The sequence below is a fragment of the Oncorhynchus keta genome, unplaced genomic scaffold (genome assembly GCF_023373465.1).
Source record: "Oncorhynchus keta strain PuntledgeMale-10-30-2019 unplaced genomic scaffold, Oket_V2 Un_contig_2736_pilon_pilon, whole genome shotgun sequence".
Taxonomy (NCBI): domain Eukaryota; kingdom Metazoa; phylum Chordata; class Actinopteri; order Salmoniformes; family Salmonidae; genus Oncorhynchus; species Oncorhynchus keta.
The window spans coordinates 191242-212500 of record NW_026285487.1 but is presented as its reverse complement, the minus strand read 5'-3'; the positions used below and the strand labels follow the sequence as shown (position 1 = coordinate 212500).

The window sequence follows — 21259 nt, the reverse complement described above, 5'->3', positions numbered from 1 at the left end:
GACAGTGTCTAGGGTTTACTGAGAACGGTGTGACAAACACACCCAGTGAGCGGCGGTCCTGTTGGCGAGGATGAGAGAGGTCGAAATAACGGTGCGGCACAACAGTGTTCTGCAGAACGGCATAACGCACATCTCAGTTTGTCTTTGTCACGGATGTTGCAGCAGACGACCGGGTTCCGATTCACTAAAAACAACAAGCAGCAGCTCCAATCACCATCAGCGTCAACTCACCATCAGTACGACCAAGAATATGTTTTCCGCGACGCGGATCCTGTGTTCTGCCTTACAAACAGGACAACGGAATGGATCGCTTGCAGCGACCCAAGGAAACGACTACGAAAAAGAGGGAAACGCGACGGTGTTCTGGTCAGACTCCGAAAAAGGGCACATCGCGCACCACTTCCCAGTATTCTTCTTGCCAATGTCCAGTCTCTCGACAACAAGGTTGATGAAATCCGAGCAAGGGTGGCATTCCAGAGGGACATCAGAGACTGCAACGTTCTCTGCTTTACGGAAACATGGCTTACTGGGAAGACGCTATCCAGGGCGGTGCAGCCAACGGGTTTCTCCACGCATCGCGCGGACAGAAACAAACATCTCTCTGGTAAGAAGAGTGGCGGGGGCGTATGCCTCATGACTAACGGGACATGGTGTGATGAAGGAAACATACAGGAACTCAAATCCTTCTGTTCACCTGATTTAGAATTCCTCACAATCAAATGTAGACCGCATTATCTTCCAAGAGAATTCTCTTCGATTATAATCACAGCCGTATATATCCCCCCCAAGCAGACACATCGATGGCTCTGAACGAACTTTATTTAACTCTTTGCAAACTGGAAAACATTTATCCGGAGGCTGCATTCATTGTAGCTGGGGATTTTAACAAAGCCAATCTGAAAACAAGACTCCCTAAATTTTATCAGCATATCGATTGCGCAACCAGGGGTGGTAAAACCTTGGATCATTGTTACTCTAACTTCCGCGACGCATATAAGGCCTTGCCCCGCCCCCTTTCGGAAAAGCTGACCACGACTCCATTTTGCTGATCCCTGCCTACAGGCAGAAATGAAAACAAGAGGCTCCCACGCTGAGGTCTGTCCAACGCTGGTCAGACCAAGCTGACTCTACACTCCAAGACTGCTTCCATCACGTGGACTGGGACATGTTTCGTATTGCGTCAGATGGGAATATTGACGAATACGCTGATTCGGTGTGCGAGTTCATTAGAACGTGCGTCGAAGATGTCGTTCCCATAGCAACGATAAAAACATTCCCTAACCAGAAACCGTGGATTGATGGCAGCATTCGCGTGAAACTGAAAGCGCGAACCACTGCTTTTAATCAGGGCAAGGTGTCTGGCAACATGACTGAATACAAACAGTGCAGCTATTCCCTCCGCAAGGCTATTAAACAAGCTAAGCGTCAGTACAGAGACAAAGTGGAATCTCAATTCAATGGCTCAGACACAAGAGGCATGTGGCAGGGTCTACAGTCAATCACGGACTACAAGATGAAATCCAGCCCAGTCACGGACCAGGATGTCTTGCTCCCAGGCAGACTAAATAACTTTTTGCCCGCTTTGAGGACAATACAGTGCCACTGACACGGCCTGCAACGGAAACATGCGGTCTCTCCTTCACTGCAGCCGAGGTGAGTAAGACATTTAAACGTGTTAACCCTCGCAAGGCTGCAGGCCCAGACGGCATCCCCAGCCGCGCCCTCAGAGCATGCGCAGACCAGCTGGCCGGTGTGTTTACGGACATATTCAATCAATCCCTATACCAGTCTGCTGTTCCCACATGCTTCAAGAGGGCCACCATTGTTCCTGTTCCCAAGAAAGCTAAGGTAACTGAGCTAAACGACTACCGCCCGTAGCACTCACTTCCGTCATCATGAAGTGCTTTGAGAGACTAGTCAAGGACCATATCACCTCCACCCTACCTGACACCCTAGACCCACTCCAATTTGGTTACCGCCCAAATAGGTCCACAGACGATGCAATCTCAACCACACTGCACACTGCCCTAACCCACCTGGACAAGAGGAATACCTATGTGAGAATGCTGTTCATCGACTACAGCTCGGCATTCAACACCATAGTACCCTCCAAGCTCGTCATCAAGCTCGAGACCCTGGGTCTCGACCCCGCCCTGTGCAACTGGGTACTGGACTTCCTGACGGGCCGCCCCCAGGTGGTGAGGGTAGGCAACAACATCTCCTCCCCGCTGATCCTCAACACGGGGCCCCACAAGGGTGCGTTCTGAGCCCTCTCCTGTACTCCCTGTTCACCCACGACTGCGTGGCCACGCACGCCTCCAACTCAATCATCAAGTTTGCGGACGACACAACAGTGGTAGGCTTGATTACCAACAACGACGAGACGGCCTACAGGGAGGAGGTGAGGGCCCTCGGAGTGTGGTGTCAGGAAAATAACCTCACACTCAACGTCAACAAAACTAAGGAGATGATTGTGGACTTCAGGAAACAGCAGAGGGAACACCCCCTATCCACATCGATGGAACAGTAGTGGAGAGGGTAGCTAGTTTTAAGTTCCTCGGCATACACATCACAGACAAACTGAATTGGTCCACTCACACTGACAGCGTCGTGAAGAAGGCGCAGCAGCGCCTATTCAACCTCAGGAGGCTGAAGAAATTCGGCTTGTCACCAAAAGCACTCACAAACTTCTACAGATGCACAATCGAGAGCATCCTGGCGGGCTGTATCACCGCCTGGTACGGCAACTGCTCCGCCCTCAACCGTAAGGCTCTCCAGAGGGTAGTGAGGACTGCACAACGCATCACCGGGGCAAACTACCTGCCCTCCAGGACACCTACACCACCCGTTGTTACAGGAAGGCCATAAAGATCATCAAGGACATCAACCACCCGAACCACTGCCTGTTCACCCCGCTATCATCCAGAAGGCGAGGTCAGTACAGGTGCATCAAAGCTGGGACCGAGAGACTGAAAAACAGCTTCTATCTCAAGGCCATCAGACTGTTAAACAGCCACCACTAACATTGAGTGGCTGCTGCCAACACACTGTCATTGACACTGACCCAACTCCAGCCATTTTAATAATGGGAATTGATGGGAAATTATGTAAATATATCACTAGCCACTTTAAACAATGCTACCTTATATAATGTTACTTACCCTACATTATTCATCTCATATGCATATGTATATACTGTACTCTACATCATCGACTGCATCCTTATGTAACACATGTATCACTAGCCACTTTAACTATGCCACTTTGTTTACTTTGTCTACACACTCATCTCATATGTATATACTGTACTCGACACCATCTACTGTATGCTGCTCTGTACCATCACTCATTCATATATCCTTATGTACATGTTCCTTATCCCCTTACACTGTGTATAAGACAGTAGTTTTGGAATTGTTAGTTAGATTACTTGTTGGTTATCACTGCATTGTCGGAACTAGAAGCACAAGCATTTCGCCAAAGCTCGCATTTAACATCTGCTAACCATGTGTATGTGACAAATAAAATTTGATTTGATTTGATTTGATGAGGGAAACATCAGCTGGTCCAATCACCAACACTGGACAATGAGGGAAACATCAGCAGCTCCAATCACCAACACTGGACAATGAGGGAAACATCAGCAGCTCCAATCACCAACACTGGACAATGAGGGAAACATCAGCAGCTCCAATCACCAACACTGGACAATGAGGGAAACATCAGCAGCTCCAATCACCAACACTGGACAATGAGGGAAACATCAGCTGGTCCAATCACCAACACTGGACAATGAGGGAAACATCAGCTGGTCCAATCACCAACACTGGACAATGAGGGAAACATCAGCTGGTCCAATCACCAACACTGGACAATGAGGGAAACATCAGCTGGTCCAATCACCAACACTGGACAATGAGGGAAACATCAGCAGCTCCAATCACCAACACTGGACAATGAGGGAAACATCAGCTGGTCCAACAAATCCTGTTTTTTTGGATTTGGCGTAAGCAGTATGATTCCATGGCCCCATCCTGTCTGGTGTCAATGGTACAGGCTGGTGGCAGTGGTGTACTGGTGTGGGGAATGTGTTCCTGGCACAAGTTAAGTCCCTTGATACCAAATGAGCAACATTTCCATAGCCCGAAGAATTCAGGCTGTTCTGGAGGGTCCGACCCAGTACTATTATTATTTTATTTCACCTTTATTTTAACAGGGAAAATATATCGAGATCTGGGTCTCTTTTCAAATGTACCCTGCATATACAACTTAAATATACCCAAACCTATACATATTGAAAATCAGAAACACAGTCATGGGAACCACAGATATAACATCCCAAATCACCCAGAAAAAACGTTACATTCCTCCACAAATAAGTCCCCAATCAATACTTTAAATTGCCCGAAAGGCACCAGAACAATCAATGTGAAATGTATTTGGAATTTTGTTCCAGCAAAACGGTGCATTAAAACTGAAATCAGATTTATCGGTGGAGACCCGAGGAACCTCAAGAGTTCTGTGAACGAGTTTAGACAACTGAGGTGTCTATACTTCAACAGCAAAGTTAGAAAAGGCAGCAGTTTATGACGTAGGGAGTAATGTAGAGATGGTCTTTAGCCAAGTCCAGCCAACCTTTTGATGCAGGATACAGTGATGAGTATTAAAACTGTCCCCTGTAACAAAACAAAAGGGCACTATGGTAGACGGCATCCAAAGGTTTAAGAGATTTAGTAGGGTTAGGGTTAGTAGATTTAGTAGGGTTAGGGTTAGTAGGGTTAGGGTTAGTAGATTTAGTAGGGTTAGGGTTAGTAGATTTAGTAGGGTTAGGGTTAGTAGGGTTAGGGTTAGGGGTTAGGGGTTTAGTATTTAGTAGGGTTAGGGTTAGGGTTAGGGGTTAGGGTTAGGGTTAGGGTTAGGGTTAGGGGTTAGGGGTTAGGGTTAGGGTTAGGGTTAGGGTTAGGGTTAGGGTTAGGGTTAGGGTTAGGGTTAGGGTTAGGGTTAGGGGTTAGGGTTAGGGTTAGGGTTAGGGTTAGTATATAAAGGTGTTCTCAACTAGCCTACCTGGTTAAATAAAGGTGTTCTCAACTAGCCTACCTGGTTAAATAAAGGTGTTCTCAACTAGCCTACCCGGTTAAATAAAGGTGAAATAAAAAAAATAGTTGAGAACACCTTTATTTAACCAGGTAGGCCATCCCCTTACACTGTGTATAAGACAGTAGTTTAGGAATTGTTAGTTAGATTACTTGTTGGTTATCACTGCATTGTCGGAACTAGAAGCACAAGCATTTCGCTACACTCGCATTTAACATCTGCTAACCATGTGTATGTGACAAATACAATTTGATTTGATTTTGATTTGATTTGATTTGATCAGATGGTCATGTACAGGTAGAGATATTGGTGTGCAAAAGAGCAGAAAAGTAAATAAATAAAAACAGTATGGGGATGAGGTAGGTGAAAATGGGTGGGCTATTTACCAATAGACGATGTACAGCTGCAGCGATCGGTTAGCTGCTCGGATAGCAGATGTTTGAAGTTGGTGAGGGAGATAAAAGTCTCCAACTTCAGTGATTTTTGCAATTCGTTCCAGTCACAGGCAGCAGAGTACTGGAACGAAAGGCGGCCAAATGAGGTGTTGGCTTTAGGGATGATCAGTGAGATACACCTGCTGGAGCGCGTGCTACGGATGGGTGTTGCCATCGTGACCAGTGAACTGAGATAAGGCGGAGCTTTACCTAGCATGGACTTGTAGATGTAGATCTACAGTATATGTTTTCGTAAATGTCAAGTCCACATCAATCCAAATGCCTCAGTATTTATATGCGGGAACACGTTTGATCAGAGAACCATCTAGTGAACATGCAGTTCATCTGAAACAGTCTTAGGAGAGTTTAAAAACAACATGGATTAAGTTTTAAATCAGCAAGGGATTCCTGCATAGCGATAACAAGCTCTGTTGTCGTTTCCATGATGAGAAACAGAGTGTCATAATAATATTACCATGACGATGAGAAGACAGGACATGACATTGTTAACAGGACTGATGTTCATCTCTCCACTTAATTTCTCTCTCTCTCTCTCTCTCTCTCTCTCTCTCTCTCTCTCTCTCTCTCTCTCTCTCTCTCTCTCTCTCTCTCTCCCTTCATCTTTCTCTCTCTCTTTTCCACATCTGTCTGTATATTTCCCTCCCTCCCTCCCTCCCTCCCTCCCTCCCTCCCCCTCCCTCCCTCCCTCCCTCCCTCCCTCCCTCCCTCCCTCCCTCCCTCCCTCCCTCCCTCCCTCCCTCCCTCCAGTCCTACTCCTTCAGTATTGTGGAAGCGTATGGATGTTAATCTGTTGGAGACAGGAGCCTGGACAGATAACCATGGCAGGTGGCTTCGGTTTGACAGCATAACCCAGAAGGCAGACGGAGAGTATGAGTGTCTGGCTTCAAACACACATGGATCCGTCACACACTCCTACACTGTCACTGTGGAAGGTACACACACACACACACACACACACACACACACACACACACACACACACACACACACACACACACACACACACACACACACACACACACACACACACACACACACACACACACACACACACACACACACACACACTGTGGAAGGTAGGTAGGTACACACACACACACACACACACACACACACACACACACACACACACACACACACACACACACACACACACACACACACACACACACACACACACACACACACACACACACACACACTGTGGAAGGTAGGTACACACAAACTGTTTATTATGATCATGATGAAGTTGTTTGAATATTATGTGTTTGTGTGTGTGCGTCTGTGCGTGTGTGTGTGTGCGTCTGTGCGTGTGTGTGTGTGCGTCTGTGCGTGTGTGTGTGTGTGTGTGTGCGTCCGTGTTTCTGTGCGTGTATAGCTGAGCCGTACTGGGTGAAGGAGCCCCCGTCACTGTTGTACTCCCCTGGGGAGACAGTGAGGCTAGACTGTCAGGCCGAGGGTATCCCCACCCCTACTGTCACATGGAGTATAAACGGAGAGCCTGTCGCAGGTACACTCAACAATTTGTTTGTTTCATATTTGATCTAATAATGTTGTAATGTAAAGGCCAGACAGACTAAATCACCATGGAGATGAGAGACAGAGTTTGAATGATTAAATCAACATTCTGAAAGCTAGTTAGTGTCAGTGTCATCTTGTCAGCTTGTGACAAATCAACCAAATAGATGTCTCTCTCTCTTGCCTCAAAATGGCTTTGTATTTCTGCTGTCATGGACCTATTATGCCCCTTGACATCTAACCCCTATCCTCTCACCCCTTACCTCGAACCCCTGATCTCCAACCCTCGACCTCTAACCCCTGACCTCTAACCCCTGACCCCTTGTTACATGCATTTGAGTGTTTCCCTTGTCTGTTTTGATCCATATTCTTTTTACTCTCTATCCCAAGTTGTTGTGGGTTTTATAACAGCCATGGGTGGTGAACCCCTTACTAGTGGCTTTTATAACAGCCATGGCAAGTGAACCCCTTACTAGTGGCTTTTATAACAGCCATGGTAGGTGAACCCCTTACTAGTGGCTTTTATAACAGCCATGGTGGTGAACCCCTTACTAGTGGCTTTTATAACAGCCATGGGTGGTGAACCCCTTACTAGTGGCTTTTATAACAGCCATGGGAGGTGAACCCCTTACTAGTGGCTTTTATAACAGCCATGGGTGGTGAACCCCTTACTAGTGGCTTTTATAACAGCCATGGGAGGTGAACCCCTTACTAGTGGCTTTTATAACAGCCATGGGTGGTGAACTCCCTTACTAGTGGCTTTTATAACAGCCATGGCAGGTGAACCCCTTACTAGTGGCTTTTATAACAGCCATGGCAGGTGAACCCCTTACTAGTGGCTTTTATAACAGCCATGGCAGGTGAACCCCTTACTAGTGGCTTTTATAACAGCCATGGGTGGTGAACTCCTTACTAGTGGCTTTTATAACAGCCATGGCAGGTGAACCCCTTACTAGTGGCTTTTATAACAGCCTAGTGGCTTTGCCAACTGGGTGTCATTCAGAACCCCTTACTAGTGGCTTTGCCAACTTTCAGTGGGCACCACGTGGGTGTCTTTCAGAACCCCTTACTAGTGGCTTTGCCAACTTTCAGTGGGCACCACATGGGTGTCATTCAGAACCCCTTACTAGTGGCTTTTATAACTTTCAGTGGGCACCACATGGGTGTCATTCAGAACCCCTTACTAGTGGCTTTGCCAACTTTCAGTGGGCACCACATGGGTGTCATTCAGAACCCCTTACTAGTGGCTTTTCTAACTTTCAGTTGGCACCACGTGGGTGTCTTTCAGAACCCCTTACTAGTGGCTTTGCCAACTTTCAGTGGGCACCACATGGGTGTCATTCAGAACCCCTTACTAGTGGCTTTGCCAACTTTCAGTGGGCACCACATGGGTGTCATTCAGAACCCCTTACTAGTGGCTTTTCTAACTTTCAGTTGGCACCACGTGGGTGTCTTTCAGAACCCCTTACTAGTGGCTTTGCCAACTTTCAGTGGGCACCACATGGGTGTCATTCAGAACCCCTTACTAGTGGCTTTGCCAACTTTCAGTGGGCACCACATGGGTGTCATTCAGAACCCCTTACTAGTGGCTTTTCTAACTTTCAGTTGGCACCACGTGGGTGTCTTTCAGAACCCCTTACTAGTGGCTTTTCTAACTTTCAGTTGGCACCACGTGGGTGTCTTTCAGAACCCCTTACTAGTGGCTTTGCCAACTTTCAGTGGGCACCACATGGGTGTCATTCAGAACCCCTTACTATTGGCTTTTATAACTTTCAGTGGGCACCACATGGGTGTCTTTCAGAACCCCTTACTAGTGGCTTTGCCAACTTTCAGTGGGCACCACATGGGTGTCATTCAGAACCCCTTACTATTGGCTTTTATAACTTTCAGTGGGCACCACGTGGGTGTCTTTCAGAACCCATTTTGAATCCCTTTCTGTTTTGTTGGTTGATTTAGGGATTTCTTTGTTAGTTCCCTTTGTTGGGAGCAACATTTTGACCTGACCCTTGTCCTCTAATCGCTGATCGCTAAAGTCCCTTGACCTCTAATCACTGACCTCTAAACCCTGTTTCTGCTGATTGGAAATCAATGATAATCCCTTTCGCTTTCTATCCTCCACTCCTTCCCTCCTCTTCTTCTCTCCTTCTATCCTATTCCCTCTCTCTCCCACCTCTCCTCTGTATAGAGGTAGACATTGACCCTAGGCGGCGGGTGACCGGAGGGGTGTTGGTCCTAAAAGATGTAGTGTTTGGTGATACGGCGGTATACCAGTGTGAAGCCACCAACAAACACGGAAATATCCTCAAAAATACTTACATCTATGTCATTGGTGAGACACACAAACACATGTATACACACACACACACACAGAGCAGGGCAGGACCAGACTGACACCCAGACTACCTGTATAGAGCAGGACCAGACTGACACCCAGACTACCTGTATAGAGCAGGACCAGACTGACACCCAGACTACCTTTATAGAGCAGGACCAGACTGACACCCAGACGACCTTTATAGAGCAGGACCAGACTGACACCCAGACTACCTGTATAGAGCAGGACCAGACTGACACCCAGACTACCTGTATAGAGCAGGACCAGACTGACACCCAGACTACCTTTATAGAGCAGGACCAGACTGACACCCAGACTACCTTTATAGAGCAGGACCAGACTGACACCCAGACTACCTTTACAGAGCAGGACCAGACTGACACCCAGACTACCTTTACAGAGCAGGACCAGACTGACACCCAGACTACCTTTATAGAGCAGGACCAGACTGACACCCAGACTACCTGTATAGAGCAGGACCAGACTGACACCCAGACTACCTTTACAGAGCAGGACCAGACTGACACCCAGACTACCTTTACAGAGCAGGACCAGACTGACACCCAGACTACCTTTATAGAGCAGGACCAGACTGACACCCAGACTACCTTTACAGAGCAGGACCAGACTGACACCCAGACTACCTTTATAGAGCAGGACCAGACTGACACCCAGACTACCTTTATAGAGCAGGACCAGACTGACACCCAGACTACCTTTACAGAGCAGGACCAGACTGACACCCAGACTACCTTTATAGAGCAGGACCAGACTGACACCCAGACTACCTTTATAGAGCAGGACCAGACTGACACCCAGACTACCTTTATAGAGCAGGACCAGACTGACACCCAGACTACCTTTATAGAGCAGGACCAGACTGACACCCAGACTACCTTTATAGAGCAGGACCAGACTGACACCCAGACTACCTGTATAGAGCAGGACCAGACTGACACCCAGACTACCTGTATAGAGCAGGACCAGACTGACACCCAGACTACCTTTATAGAGCAGGACCAGACTGACACCCAGACTACCTTTATAGAGCAGGACCAGACTGACACCCAGACTACCTTTATAGAGCAGGACCAGACTGACACCCAGACTACCTTTATAGAGCAGGACCAGACTGACACCCAGACTACCTTTATAGAGCAGGACCAGACTGACACCCAGACTACCTTTACAGAGCAGGACCAGACTGACACCCAGACTACCTTTACAGAGCAGGACCAGACTGACACCCAGACTACCTTTATAGAGCAGGACCAGACTGACACCCAGACTACCTTTATAGAGCAGGACCAGACTGACACCCAGACTACCTGTATAGAGCAGGACCAGACTGACACCCAGACTACCTTTACAGAGCAGGACCAGACTGACACCCAGACTACCTTTACAGAGCAGGACCAGACTGACACCCAGACTACCTTTATAGAGCAGGACCAGACTGACACCCAGACTACCTTTACAGAGCAGGACCAGACTGACACCCAGACTACCTTTATAGAGCAGGACCAGACTGACACCCAGACTACCTTTACAGAGCAGGACCAGACTACCTGACACCAGACAGACTACCTGTATAGAGCAGGACCAGACTGACACCCAGACTACCTGTATAGAGCAGGACCAGACTGACACCCAGACTACCTTTATAGAGCAGGACCAGACTGACACCCAGACTACCTTTATAGAGCAGGACCAGACTGACACCCAGACTACCTTTACAGAGCAGGACCAGACTGACACCCAGACTACCTTTATAGAGCAGGACCAGACTGACACCCAGACTACCTTTACAGAGCAGGACCAGACTGACACCCAGACTACCTTTATAGAGCAGGACCAGACTGACACCCAGACTACCTTTACAGAGCAGGACCAGACTGACACCCAGACTACCTGTACAGAGCAGGACCAGACTGACACCCAGACTACCTGTATAGAGCAGGACCAGACTGACACCCAGACTACCTTTATGTGTGTGTGTGTGTGTGTGTGTGTGTGTGTGTGTGTGTGTGTGTGTGTGTGTGTGTGTGTGTGTGTGTGTGTGTGTGTGTGTGTGTGTGTGTGTGTGTGTGTGTGTGTGTGTGTGTGTAGAGCAGGACCAGACTGACACCCAGACTACCTGTATAGAGCAGGACCAGACTGACACCCAGACTACCTTTATAGAGCAGGACCAGACTGACACCCAGACTACCTTTATAGAGCAGGACCAGACTGACACCCAGACTACCTGTATAGAGCAGGACCAGACTGACACCCAGACTACCTGTATAGAGCAGGACCAGACTGACACCCAGACTACCTTTATAGAGCAGGACCAGACTGACACCAAGACTACCTTTATAGAGCAGGACCAGACTGACACCCAGACTATGATATGACATACATTTCTGATCTTGTCTAAGATTTTGGAAGTATTTCTAAATGTCTAATCTAAATGAAAATATCTCTCTTTGTCCTCTTTCTTCTCTTTCTCGCTCTCTCTGTCCCAGAGCTGCCAGCTCAGATCCTGTCCTCTGATGGGGTGGTATATCAAGTTACGGAGGGGGGCGTGGCCAGACTGCATTGTGAGGCCTTCGGGTCACCCCGTCCACAGGTCACATGGTGAGACTAATGTTATAATAGGACATGTGGGGATACTGTGGTAACCCTGTGTCTCATTGGGACAGTGCTCTGTGTTATCCGCTAACCGTGTGTGTGTGTGTGTGTGTGTGTGTGTGTGTGTGTGTGTGTGTGTGTGTGTGTGTGTGTGTGTGTGTGTGTGTGTGTGTGTGTGTGTGTGTGTGTGTGTGTGTGTGTGTGTGTGTGTGTGTGTGTGTGTGTGTGTAGGGAGAGTGAGGATCTCCAGAACACCCTGCTGTCGGACAGTCGTGTGTCTCAGCTAACCAATGGGACGTTAGAGCTGTTTAATAGTAGCAGGGAGGACAGTGGAGTCTACACCTGCTCCATTACACACAACAACACCTCCATCACCGCTCACCTGGAGGTCCTCAGTGAGAACCACACAGCACCACACAGCACCACACAGCACCACACAGTACCACACAGCACCACACAGCACCACATAGCACCACACAGTACCACCACACAGCACCACACAGCACCACACAGTACTACACAGCACCACACAGCACCACGCAGTACCACACAGCACCACACAGCACCACACAGCACCACACAGCACCACATGCTACTAGTCTCTTTCTCTCTGTCTACTCCTTGATCTCTGTCTACTCCTTGATCTCTGTCTACTCCTTGATCTCTGTCTACTCCTTTCTCTCTGTCTACTCCTTTCTCTCTGTCTACTCCTTGATCTCTGTCTACTCCTTGATCTCTGTCTACTCCTTGATCTCTTCTACTCCTTTCTCTCTGTCTACTCCTTGTTCTCTGTCTACTCCTTGATCTCTGTCTACTCCTTTCTCTCTGTCTACTCCTTGATCTCTGTCTACTCCTTTCTCTCTGTCTACTCCTTGATCTCTGTCTACTCCTTGATCTCTGTCTACTCCTTGATCTCTGTCTACTCCTTTCTCTCTGTCTACTCCTTGATCTCTGTCTACTCCTTGATCTCTGTCTACTCCTTGATCTCTGTCTACCCCTTGATCTCTGTCTACTCCTTGATCTCTGTCTACTCCTTGATCTCTGTCTACTCCTTTCTCTCTGTCTACTCCTTTCTCTCTGTCTACTCATTGATCTCTGTCTACTCCTTGATCTCTGTCTACTCCTTGATCTCTGTCTACTCCTTGATCTCTTCTACTCCTTTCTCTCTGTCTACTCCTTGTTCTCTGTCTACTCCTTGATCTCTGTCTACTCCTTTCTCTCTGTCTACTCCTTGATCTCTGTCTACTCCTTTCTCTCTGTCTACTCCTTGATCTCTGTCTACTCCTTGATCTCTGTCTACTCCTTGATCTCTGTCTACTCCTTTCTCTCTGTCTACTCCTTTCTCTCTGTCTACTCCTTGATCTCTGTCTACTCCTTTCTCTCTGTCTACTTCTTGATCTCTGTCTACTCCTTGATCTCTGTCTACTCCTTGATCTCTGTCTACTCCTTGTTCTCTGTCTACTCCTTGATCTCTGTCTACTCCTTTCTCTCTGTCTACTCCTTGATCTCTGTCTACTCCTTTCTCTCTGTCTACTCCTTGATCTCTGTCTACTCCTTGATCTCTGTCTACTCCTTTCTCTCTGTCTACTCCTTGATCTCTGTCTACTCCTTTCTCTCTGTCTACTCCTTGATCTCTGTCTACTCCTTGATCTCTGTCTACTCCTTGATCTCTGTCTACTCCTTTCTCTCTGTCTACTCCGTTCTCTCTGTCTACTCCTTGATCTCTTCTACTCCTTTCTCTCTGTCTACTCCTTGTTCTCTGTCTTCTCCTTTCTCTCTGTCTACTCCTTTCTCTCTGTCTACTCCTTGATCTCTGTCTACTCCTTTATCTCTGTCTACTCCTTGATCTCTGTCTACTCCTTGATCTCTGTCTACTCCTTGATCTCTGTCTACTCCTTTCTCTCTGTCTACTCCTTGATCTCTGTCTACTCCTTTCTCTCTGTCTACTCCTTTCTCTCTGTCTACTCATTGATCTCTGTCTACTCCTTTCTCTCTGTCTCAAACCCATTGCATGTGCTGATGTTGTTCTAAACCAATTCCCTTCAGGACAGTAAAGTTTCCATTAATTTGTAATTCCCTTCTGGACATCAATATGTTTCGTTCATTTATAATTCCCTTCAGGACAGTAAAGGTTTTATTCAATTAAACCAAGATATCAGATACTGTATTAGTCATGACTAAAGTAATTTCCTATCCTCCACACTCCTCCCATCTCCTCTTTTCTCCTTTCCTCCACTTCCCTCACCCCACTCCCCCAGAACGTACGATGATGCTGATCGGTCCCCAGGCTGTACAGGTTACGAGGGGAGGAGACTCCTGGTTGGACTGTCATTTCACCTTTGACCCCCATCTGAACCGACCCCAAATCCTCTGGAGGAAAGACGGACAGAAGATCATGGAGTCATCACTGGGAGACAAGTAAACACACGCCTCTATCTCCTCAGACCCCCTCCTCCATATTGGATCAGTCCACACACACACCTCTATCTCCTCAGATCCCCTCCTCCATATTGGATCAGTCCACACACACACCTCTATCTCCTCAGACCCCCTCCTCCATATTGGATCAGTCCATACACACGCCTCTATCTCCTCAGACCCCCTCCTCCATATTGGATCAGTCCACACACACACCTCTATCTCCTCAGATCCCCTCCTCCATATTGGATCAGTCCACACACACGCCTCTATCTCCTCAGACCCCCTCCTCCATATTGGATCAGTCCACACACACACCTCTATCTCCTCAGACCCCCTCCTCCATATTGGATCAGTCCATACACACACCTCTATCATCCTCAGACCCCCTCCTCCATATTGGATCAGTCCATACACACGCCTCTATCATCCTCAGACCCCCTCCTCCATATTGGATCAGTCCACACACACGCCTCTATCTCCTCAGACCCGCTCCTCCATATTGGATCATTCCACACACCTCTATCTCCTCAGACCCCCTCCTCCATATTGGATCAGTCCACACACACCTCTATCTCCTCAGACCCCCTCCTCCATATTGGATCAGTCCACACACACACCTCTATCTCCTCAGACCCCCTCCTTCATATTGGATCAGTCCATACACACACCTCTATCTCCTCAGACCCCCTCCTCCATATTGGATCAGTCCACACACACGCCTCTATCTCCTCAGACCCCCTCCTCCATATTGGATCAGTCCACACACACGCCTCTATCTCCTCAGACCCCCTCCTCCATATTGGATCAGTCCACACACTCCTCAGACGCCTCTATCTCCTCAGACCCCCTCCTCCATATTGGATCAGTCCACACGCCTCTATCTCCTCAGACCCCCTCCTCCATATTGGATCAGTCCACACGCCTCTATCTCCTCAGACCCTCTCCTCCATATTGGATCAGTCCATACACACGCCTCTATCTCCTCAGACCCCCTCCTCCATATTGGATCAGTCCACACACACGCCTCTATCTCCTCAGACCCCTCCTCCATATTGGATCAGTCCACACGCCTCTATCTCCTCAGACCCCTCCTCCATATTGGATCAGTCCACACGCCTCTATCTCCTCAGACCCCCTCCTCCATATTGGATCAGTCCACACGCCTCTATCTCCTCAGACCCCCTCCTCCATATTGGATCAGTCCACACGCCTCTATCTCCTCAGACCCCCTCCTCCATATTGGATCAGTCCACACGCCTCTATCTCCTCAGACCCCCTCCTCCATATTGGATCAGTCCACACGCCTCTATCTCCTCAGACCCCCTCCTCCATATTGGATCAGTCCACACGCCTCTATCTCCTCAGACCCCTCCTCCATATTGGATCAGTCCACACGCCTCTATCTCCTCAGACCCCCTCCTCCATATTGGATCAGTCCACACACCTCTATCTCCTCAGACCCCCTCCTCCATATTGGATCAGTCCACACGCCTCTATCTCCACAGACCCCCTCCTCCATATTGGATCAGTCCACACGCCTCTATCTCCTCAGACCCCCTCCTCCATATTGGATCAGTCCACACGCCTCTATCTCCTCAGACCCCTCCTCCATATTGGATCAGTCCACACGCCTCTATCTCCTCAGACCCCTCCTCCATATTGGATCAGTCCACACGCCTCTATCTCCTCAGACCCCCTCCTCCATATTGGATCAGTCCACACGCCTCTATCTCCTCAGACCCCCTCCTCCATATTGGATCAGTCCACACGCCTCTATCTCCTCAGACCCTCTCCTCCATATTGGATCAGTCCACACGCCTCTATCTCCTCAGACCCCCTCCTCCATATTGGATCAGTCCACACGCCTCTATCTCCTCAGACCCCCTCCTCCATATTGGATCAGTCCACACGCCTCTATCTCCTCAGACCCCCTCCTCCATATTGGATCAGTCCACACGCCACTATCTCCTCAGACCCCCTCCTCCATATTGGATCAGTCCACACGCCTCTATCTCCTCAGACCCTCTCCTCCATATTGGATCAGTCCACACACACGCCTCTATCTCCTCAGACCCCCTCCTCCATATTGGGTCAGTCCATACACACGCCTCTATCTCCTCAGACCCCCTCCTCCATATTGGGTCAGTCCACACACACGCCTCTATCTCCTCAGACCCCCTCCTCCATATTGGATCAGTCCACACACACGCCTCTATCTCCTCAGACCCCCTCCTCCATATTGGGTCAGTCCATACAAAAAAAAAAAAAAAATATGCCATTTAGCGGACGCTTTTATCCAAAGCGACTTACAGTCATGTGTGCATACATTCTACGTATGGGTGGTCCCAGGAATTGAACCCACTACCCTGGCGTTACAAGCGCCATGCTCTACCAACTGAGCTACAGAAGGACACACGCCTCTATCTCCTCAGACCCCCTCCTCCATATTGGATCAGTCCACACACACGCCTCTATCTCCTCAGACCCCCTCCTCCATATTGGATCAGTCCACACACACGCCTCTATCTCCTCAGACCCCCTCCTCCATATTGGATCAGTCCACACACACGCCTCTATCTCCTCAGACCCCCTCCTCCATATTGGATCAGTCCACACGCCTCTATCTCCTCAGACCCCCTCCTCCATATTGGATCAGTCCACACGCCTCTATCTCCTCAGACCCTCTCCTCCATATTGGATCAGTCCATACACACGCCTCTATCTCCTCAGACCCCCTCCTCCATATTGGATCAGTCCACACACACGCCTCTATCTCCTCAGACCCTCTCCTCCATATTGGGTCAGTCCACACACACGCCTCTATCTCCTCAGATCCCCTCCTCCATATTGGATCAGTCCACACACACGCCTCTATCTCCTCAGACCCCCTCCTCCATATTGGGTCAGTCCACACACACGCCTCTATCTCCTCAGACCCCCTCCTCCATATTGGATCAGTCCACACGCCTCTATCTCCTCAGACCCCTCCTCCATATTGGATCAGTCCACACGCCTCTATCTCCTCAGACCCCTCCTCCATATTGGATCAGTCCACACGCCTCTATCTCCTCAGACCCCCTCCTCCATATTGGATCAGTCCACACGCCTCTATCTCCTCAGACCCCCTCCTCCATATTGGATCAGTCCACACGCCTCTATCTCCTCAGACCCCCTCCTCCATATTGGATCAGTCCACACGCCTCTATCTCCTCAGACCCCCTCCTCCATATTGGATCAGTCCACACGCCTCTATCTCCTCAGACCCCCTCCTCCATATTGGATCAGTCCACACGCCTCTATCTCCTCAGACCCCCTCCTCCATATTGGATCAGTCCACACGCCTCTATCTCCTCAGACCCCCTCCTCCATATTGGATCAGTCCACACGCCTCTATCTCCTCAGACCCCCTCCTCCATATTGGATCAGTCCACACACACTATCTCCTCAGACCCCCTATCTCCTCAGATCCCTCAGACCCCCTCCTCCATATTGGATCAGTCCATACACACGCCTCTATCTCCTCAGACCCCCTCCTCCATATTGGATCAGTCCACACACACGCCTCTATCTCCTCAGACCCTCTCCTCCATATTGGATCAGTCCACACACACGCCTCTATCTCCTCAGACCCCCTCCTCCATATTGGATCAGTCCACACACACGCCTCTATCTCCTCAGACCCCCTCCTCCATATTGGATCAGTCCACACGCCTCTATCTCCTCAGACCCCCTCCTCCATATTGGATCAGTCCACACGCCTCTATCTCCTCAGACCCCCTCCTCCATATTGGATCAGTCCACACGCCTCTATCTCCTCAGACCCCCTCCTCCATATTGGATCAGTCCACACGCCTCTATCTCCTCAGACCCCCTCCTCCATATTGGATCAGTCCACACGCCTCTATCTCCTCAGACCCCCTCCTCCATATTGGATCAGTCCACACGCCTTTATCTCCTCAGACCCCCTCCTCCATATTGGATCAGTCCACACGCCTCTATCTCCTCAGACCCCCTCCTCCATATTGGATCAGTCCACACACACACCTCTATCTCCTCAGACCCCCTCCTCCATATTGGGTCAGTCCACACACACGCCTCTATCTCCTCAGACCCTCTCCTCCATATTGGGTCAGTCCACACACACGCCTCTATTTCCTCAGATCCCCTCCTCCATATTGGATCAGTCCACACACACGCCTCTATCTCCTCAGACCCTCTCCTCCATATTGGATCAGTCCACACACACGCCTCTATCTCCTCAGACCCCCTCCTCCATATTGGGTCAGTCCATACACACGCCTCTATCTCCTCAGACCCCCTCCTCCATATTGGATCAGTCCACACACACGCCTCTATCTCCTCAGACCCCCTCCTCCATATTGGATCAGTCCACACACACGCCTCTATCTCCTCAGATCCCCTCCTCCATATTGGATCAGTCCACACACACGCCTCTATCTCCTCAGACCCTCTCCTCCATATTGGGTCAGTCCACACACACGCCTCTATCTCCTCAGACCCCCTCCTTCATATTGGATCAGTCCATACACACACCTCTATCTCCTCAGACCCCCTCCTCCATATTGGATCAGTCCATACACACACCTCTATCTCCTCAGACCCCTCCTCCATATTGGATCAGTCCATACACACGCATCTATCTCCTCAGACCCTCTCCTCCATATTGGATCAGTCCATACACACACCTCTATCTCCTCAGACCCCCTCCTCCATATTGGATCAGTCCATACACACGCCTCTATCTCCTCAGACCCCCTCCTCCATATTGGATCAGTCCACACACACCTCTATCTCCTCAGACCCCCTCCTCCATATTGGATCAGTCCACACACACGCCTCTATCTCCTCAGACCCCCTCCTCCATATTGGATCAGTCCACACACACCCCTCTATCTCCTCAGACCCCCTCCTCCATATTGGATCAGTCCACACACATCTCCTCAGCCTCTATCTCCTCAGACCCCCTCCTCCATATTGGATCAGTCCACACACACGCCTCTATCTCCTCAGACCCCCTCCTCCATATTGGATCAGTCCACACACCTCTATCTCCTCAGACCCCCTCCTCCATATTGGATCAGTCCACACACCTCTATCTCCTCAGACCCCCTCCTCCATATTGGATCAGTCCACACGCCTCTATCTCCACAGACCCCCTCCTCCATATTGGATCAGTCCACACGCCTTTATCTCCTCAGACCCCCTCCTCCATATTGGATCAGTCCACCCTCTCTCCATATTGGATCAGTCCACACGCCTCTATCTCCTCAGACCCCCTCCTCCATATTGGATCAGTCCACACGCCTCTATCTCCTCAGACCCCTCCTCCATATTGGATCAGTCCACACGCCTCTATCTCCTCAGACCCCCTCCTCCAAATTGGATCAGTCCACACGCCTCTATCTCCTCAGACCCCCTCCTCCATATTGGATCAGTCCACACGCCTCTATCTCCTCAGACCCCCTCCTCCATATTGGGTCAGTCCACACACACGCCTCTATCTCCTCAGACCCCCTCCTCCATATTGGGTCAGTCCACACACACGCCTCTATCTCCTCAGACCCCCTCCTCCATATTGGATCAGTATGTCCTCACTCCTCAGACCTCACAAACATGAGAAGTGAGGATGCAAGAAATCGAGGAATGATGAATTTAGAAAAAGCCACACCAAACTGGCATTAAGACCTGTGTTCAGATACTCTTTTAAATATTTAAAATACTCTCAGCAGTTGGCCGGCATGGAGGCCCAGATTAGCAAGGCTTGCACTGCACCAGGCAAGCCCAGATAAAGCATTTGAAATGATTTCAAATAGTATTTTAACCAAGGCCTGGGTACAACGCAGACACAACCTTATGTACACGTGAATGAACATGTATGTATTGAAATCCGATGATTGATTTTTGTTGTTGTCATGGTGACCAGGTACACTCTACTTGGGAATGGAACCCTCAGAGTGGCAGACGTTCAATCAGCAGACGAAGGGCTTTACTCCTGTGAGGTCATCACAGATCTGGACAGCGTATTGGCCAGTGGCTCCATCACTGTAGTGGGTATGTGACGTGTGTGTGCGAGTTTTGTCAAAGATTCTCTGTAATTTTTATTACACGATTAAACTGATTAATCATGTAACTGTAATTAACTAGGAAGTCGGGGCACCAAGGAAAATATTCAGATTACAAAGTTATAATTTTCCTAATATAACTTTACAGATATTTTCATATCTGATCAATTAGACTTCTGATTAATGACTTATTCTTTATTTTACCTCACATTAGTCTCATTCCAAACGTCGTAAAGTCTTGGTTATCTGCACGAACCCAGTCTTCACTATGAGTCATCCATACATCAATTGTCTTAAATTATTTATTTACTAACTAAGTAATTCACAGAAATGCATAAACAAACAGTAGATAGTTACAAGGAAATGATAACGGAGTTCCCCTAGTGGGATAAACCGGCATCGCGGCTTGGTGGACAAAAGGGAAGTGGGGGTCGACTGAGATAAGATGCTGCAAAGTTGATAATTATAACAATTGAAATGGTAATCCTTTGCACATGAACTCTCACTCATTCAGGAACAATTGCAATCAATATATATATTTATGCTCAGTGTGTCGTTGGGATCTCTGTTGAAAAGTTTGTTTCTGTTGGAGAGTCTGTCTGCCTTCTCTCTCCCTCTCTCGGAGATTCTGTCCTCTCTCTCTGTCGTGGTTAGAATGGATAGTTCAGAGTGACATTCATTCATGTTGTTATAGAATAGATGTTTCGACGGTTGTCGTTCTTCACGTTCAATGATAACGA

General features: G+C 48.8%; 1 protein-coding gene across 3 annotated transcripts in view; it reads left to right on the top strand.

The window, feature by feature from the left end:
• Positions 1–21259, top strand: part of LOC118379354 (neural cell adhesion molecule L1.1-like) — a 118045-nt gene that overhangs the window by 59726 nt on the left and 37060 nt on the right. For all 3 annotated transcript variants that reach the window (XM_052506706.1, XM_052506707.1, XM_052506705.1), the window contains exons 8-14: positions 6297–6481; positions 6928–7059; positions 9253–9396; positions 11910–12021; positions 12247–12410; positions 14274–14433; positions 20381–20508. In XM_052506706.1, coding sequence (XP_052362666.1) covers positions 6297–6481; positions 6928–7059; positions 9253–9396; positions 11910–12021; positions 12247–12410; positions 14274–14433; positions 20381–20508 — 1025 coding nt within the window. The remainder of the gene's footprint in view (positions 1–6296; positions 6482–6927; positions 7060–9252; positions 9397–11909; positions 12022–12246; positions 12411–14273; positions 14434–20380; positions 20509–21259) is intronic.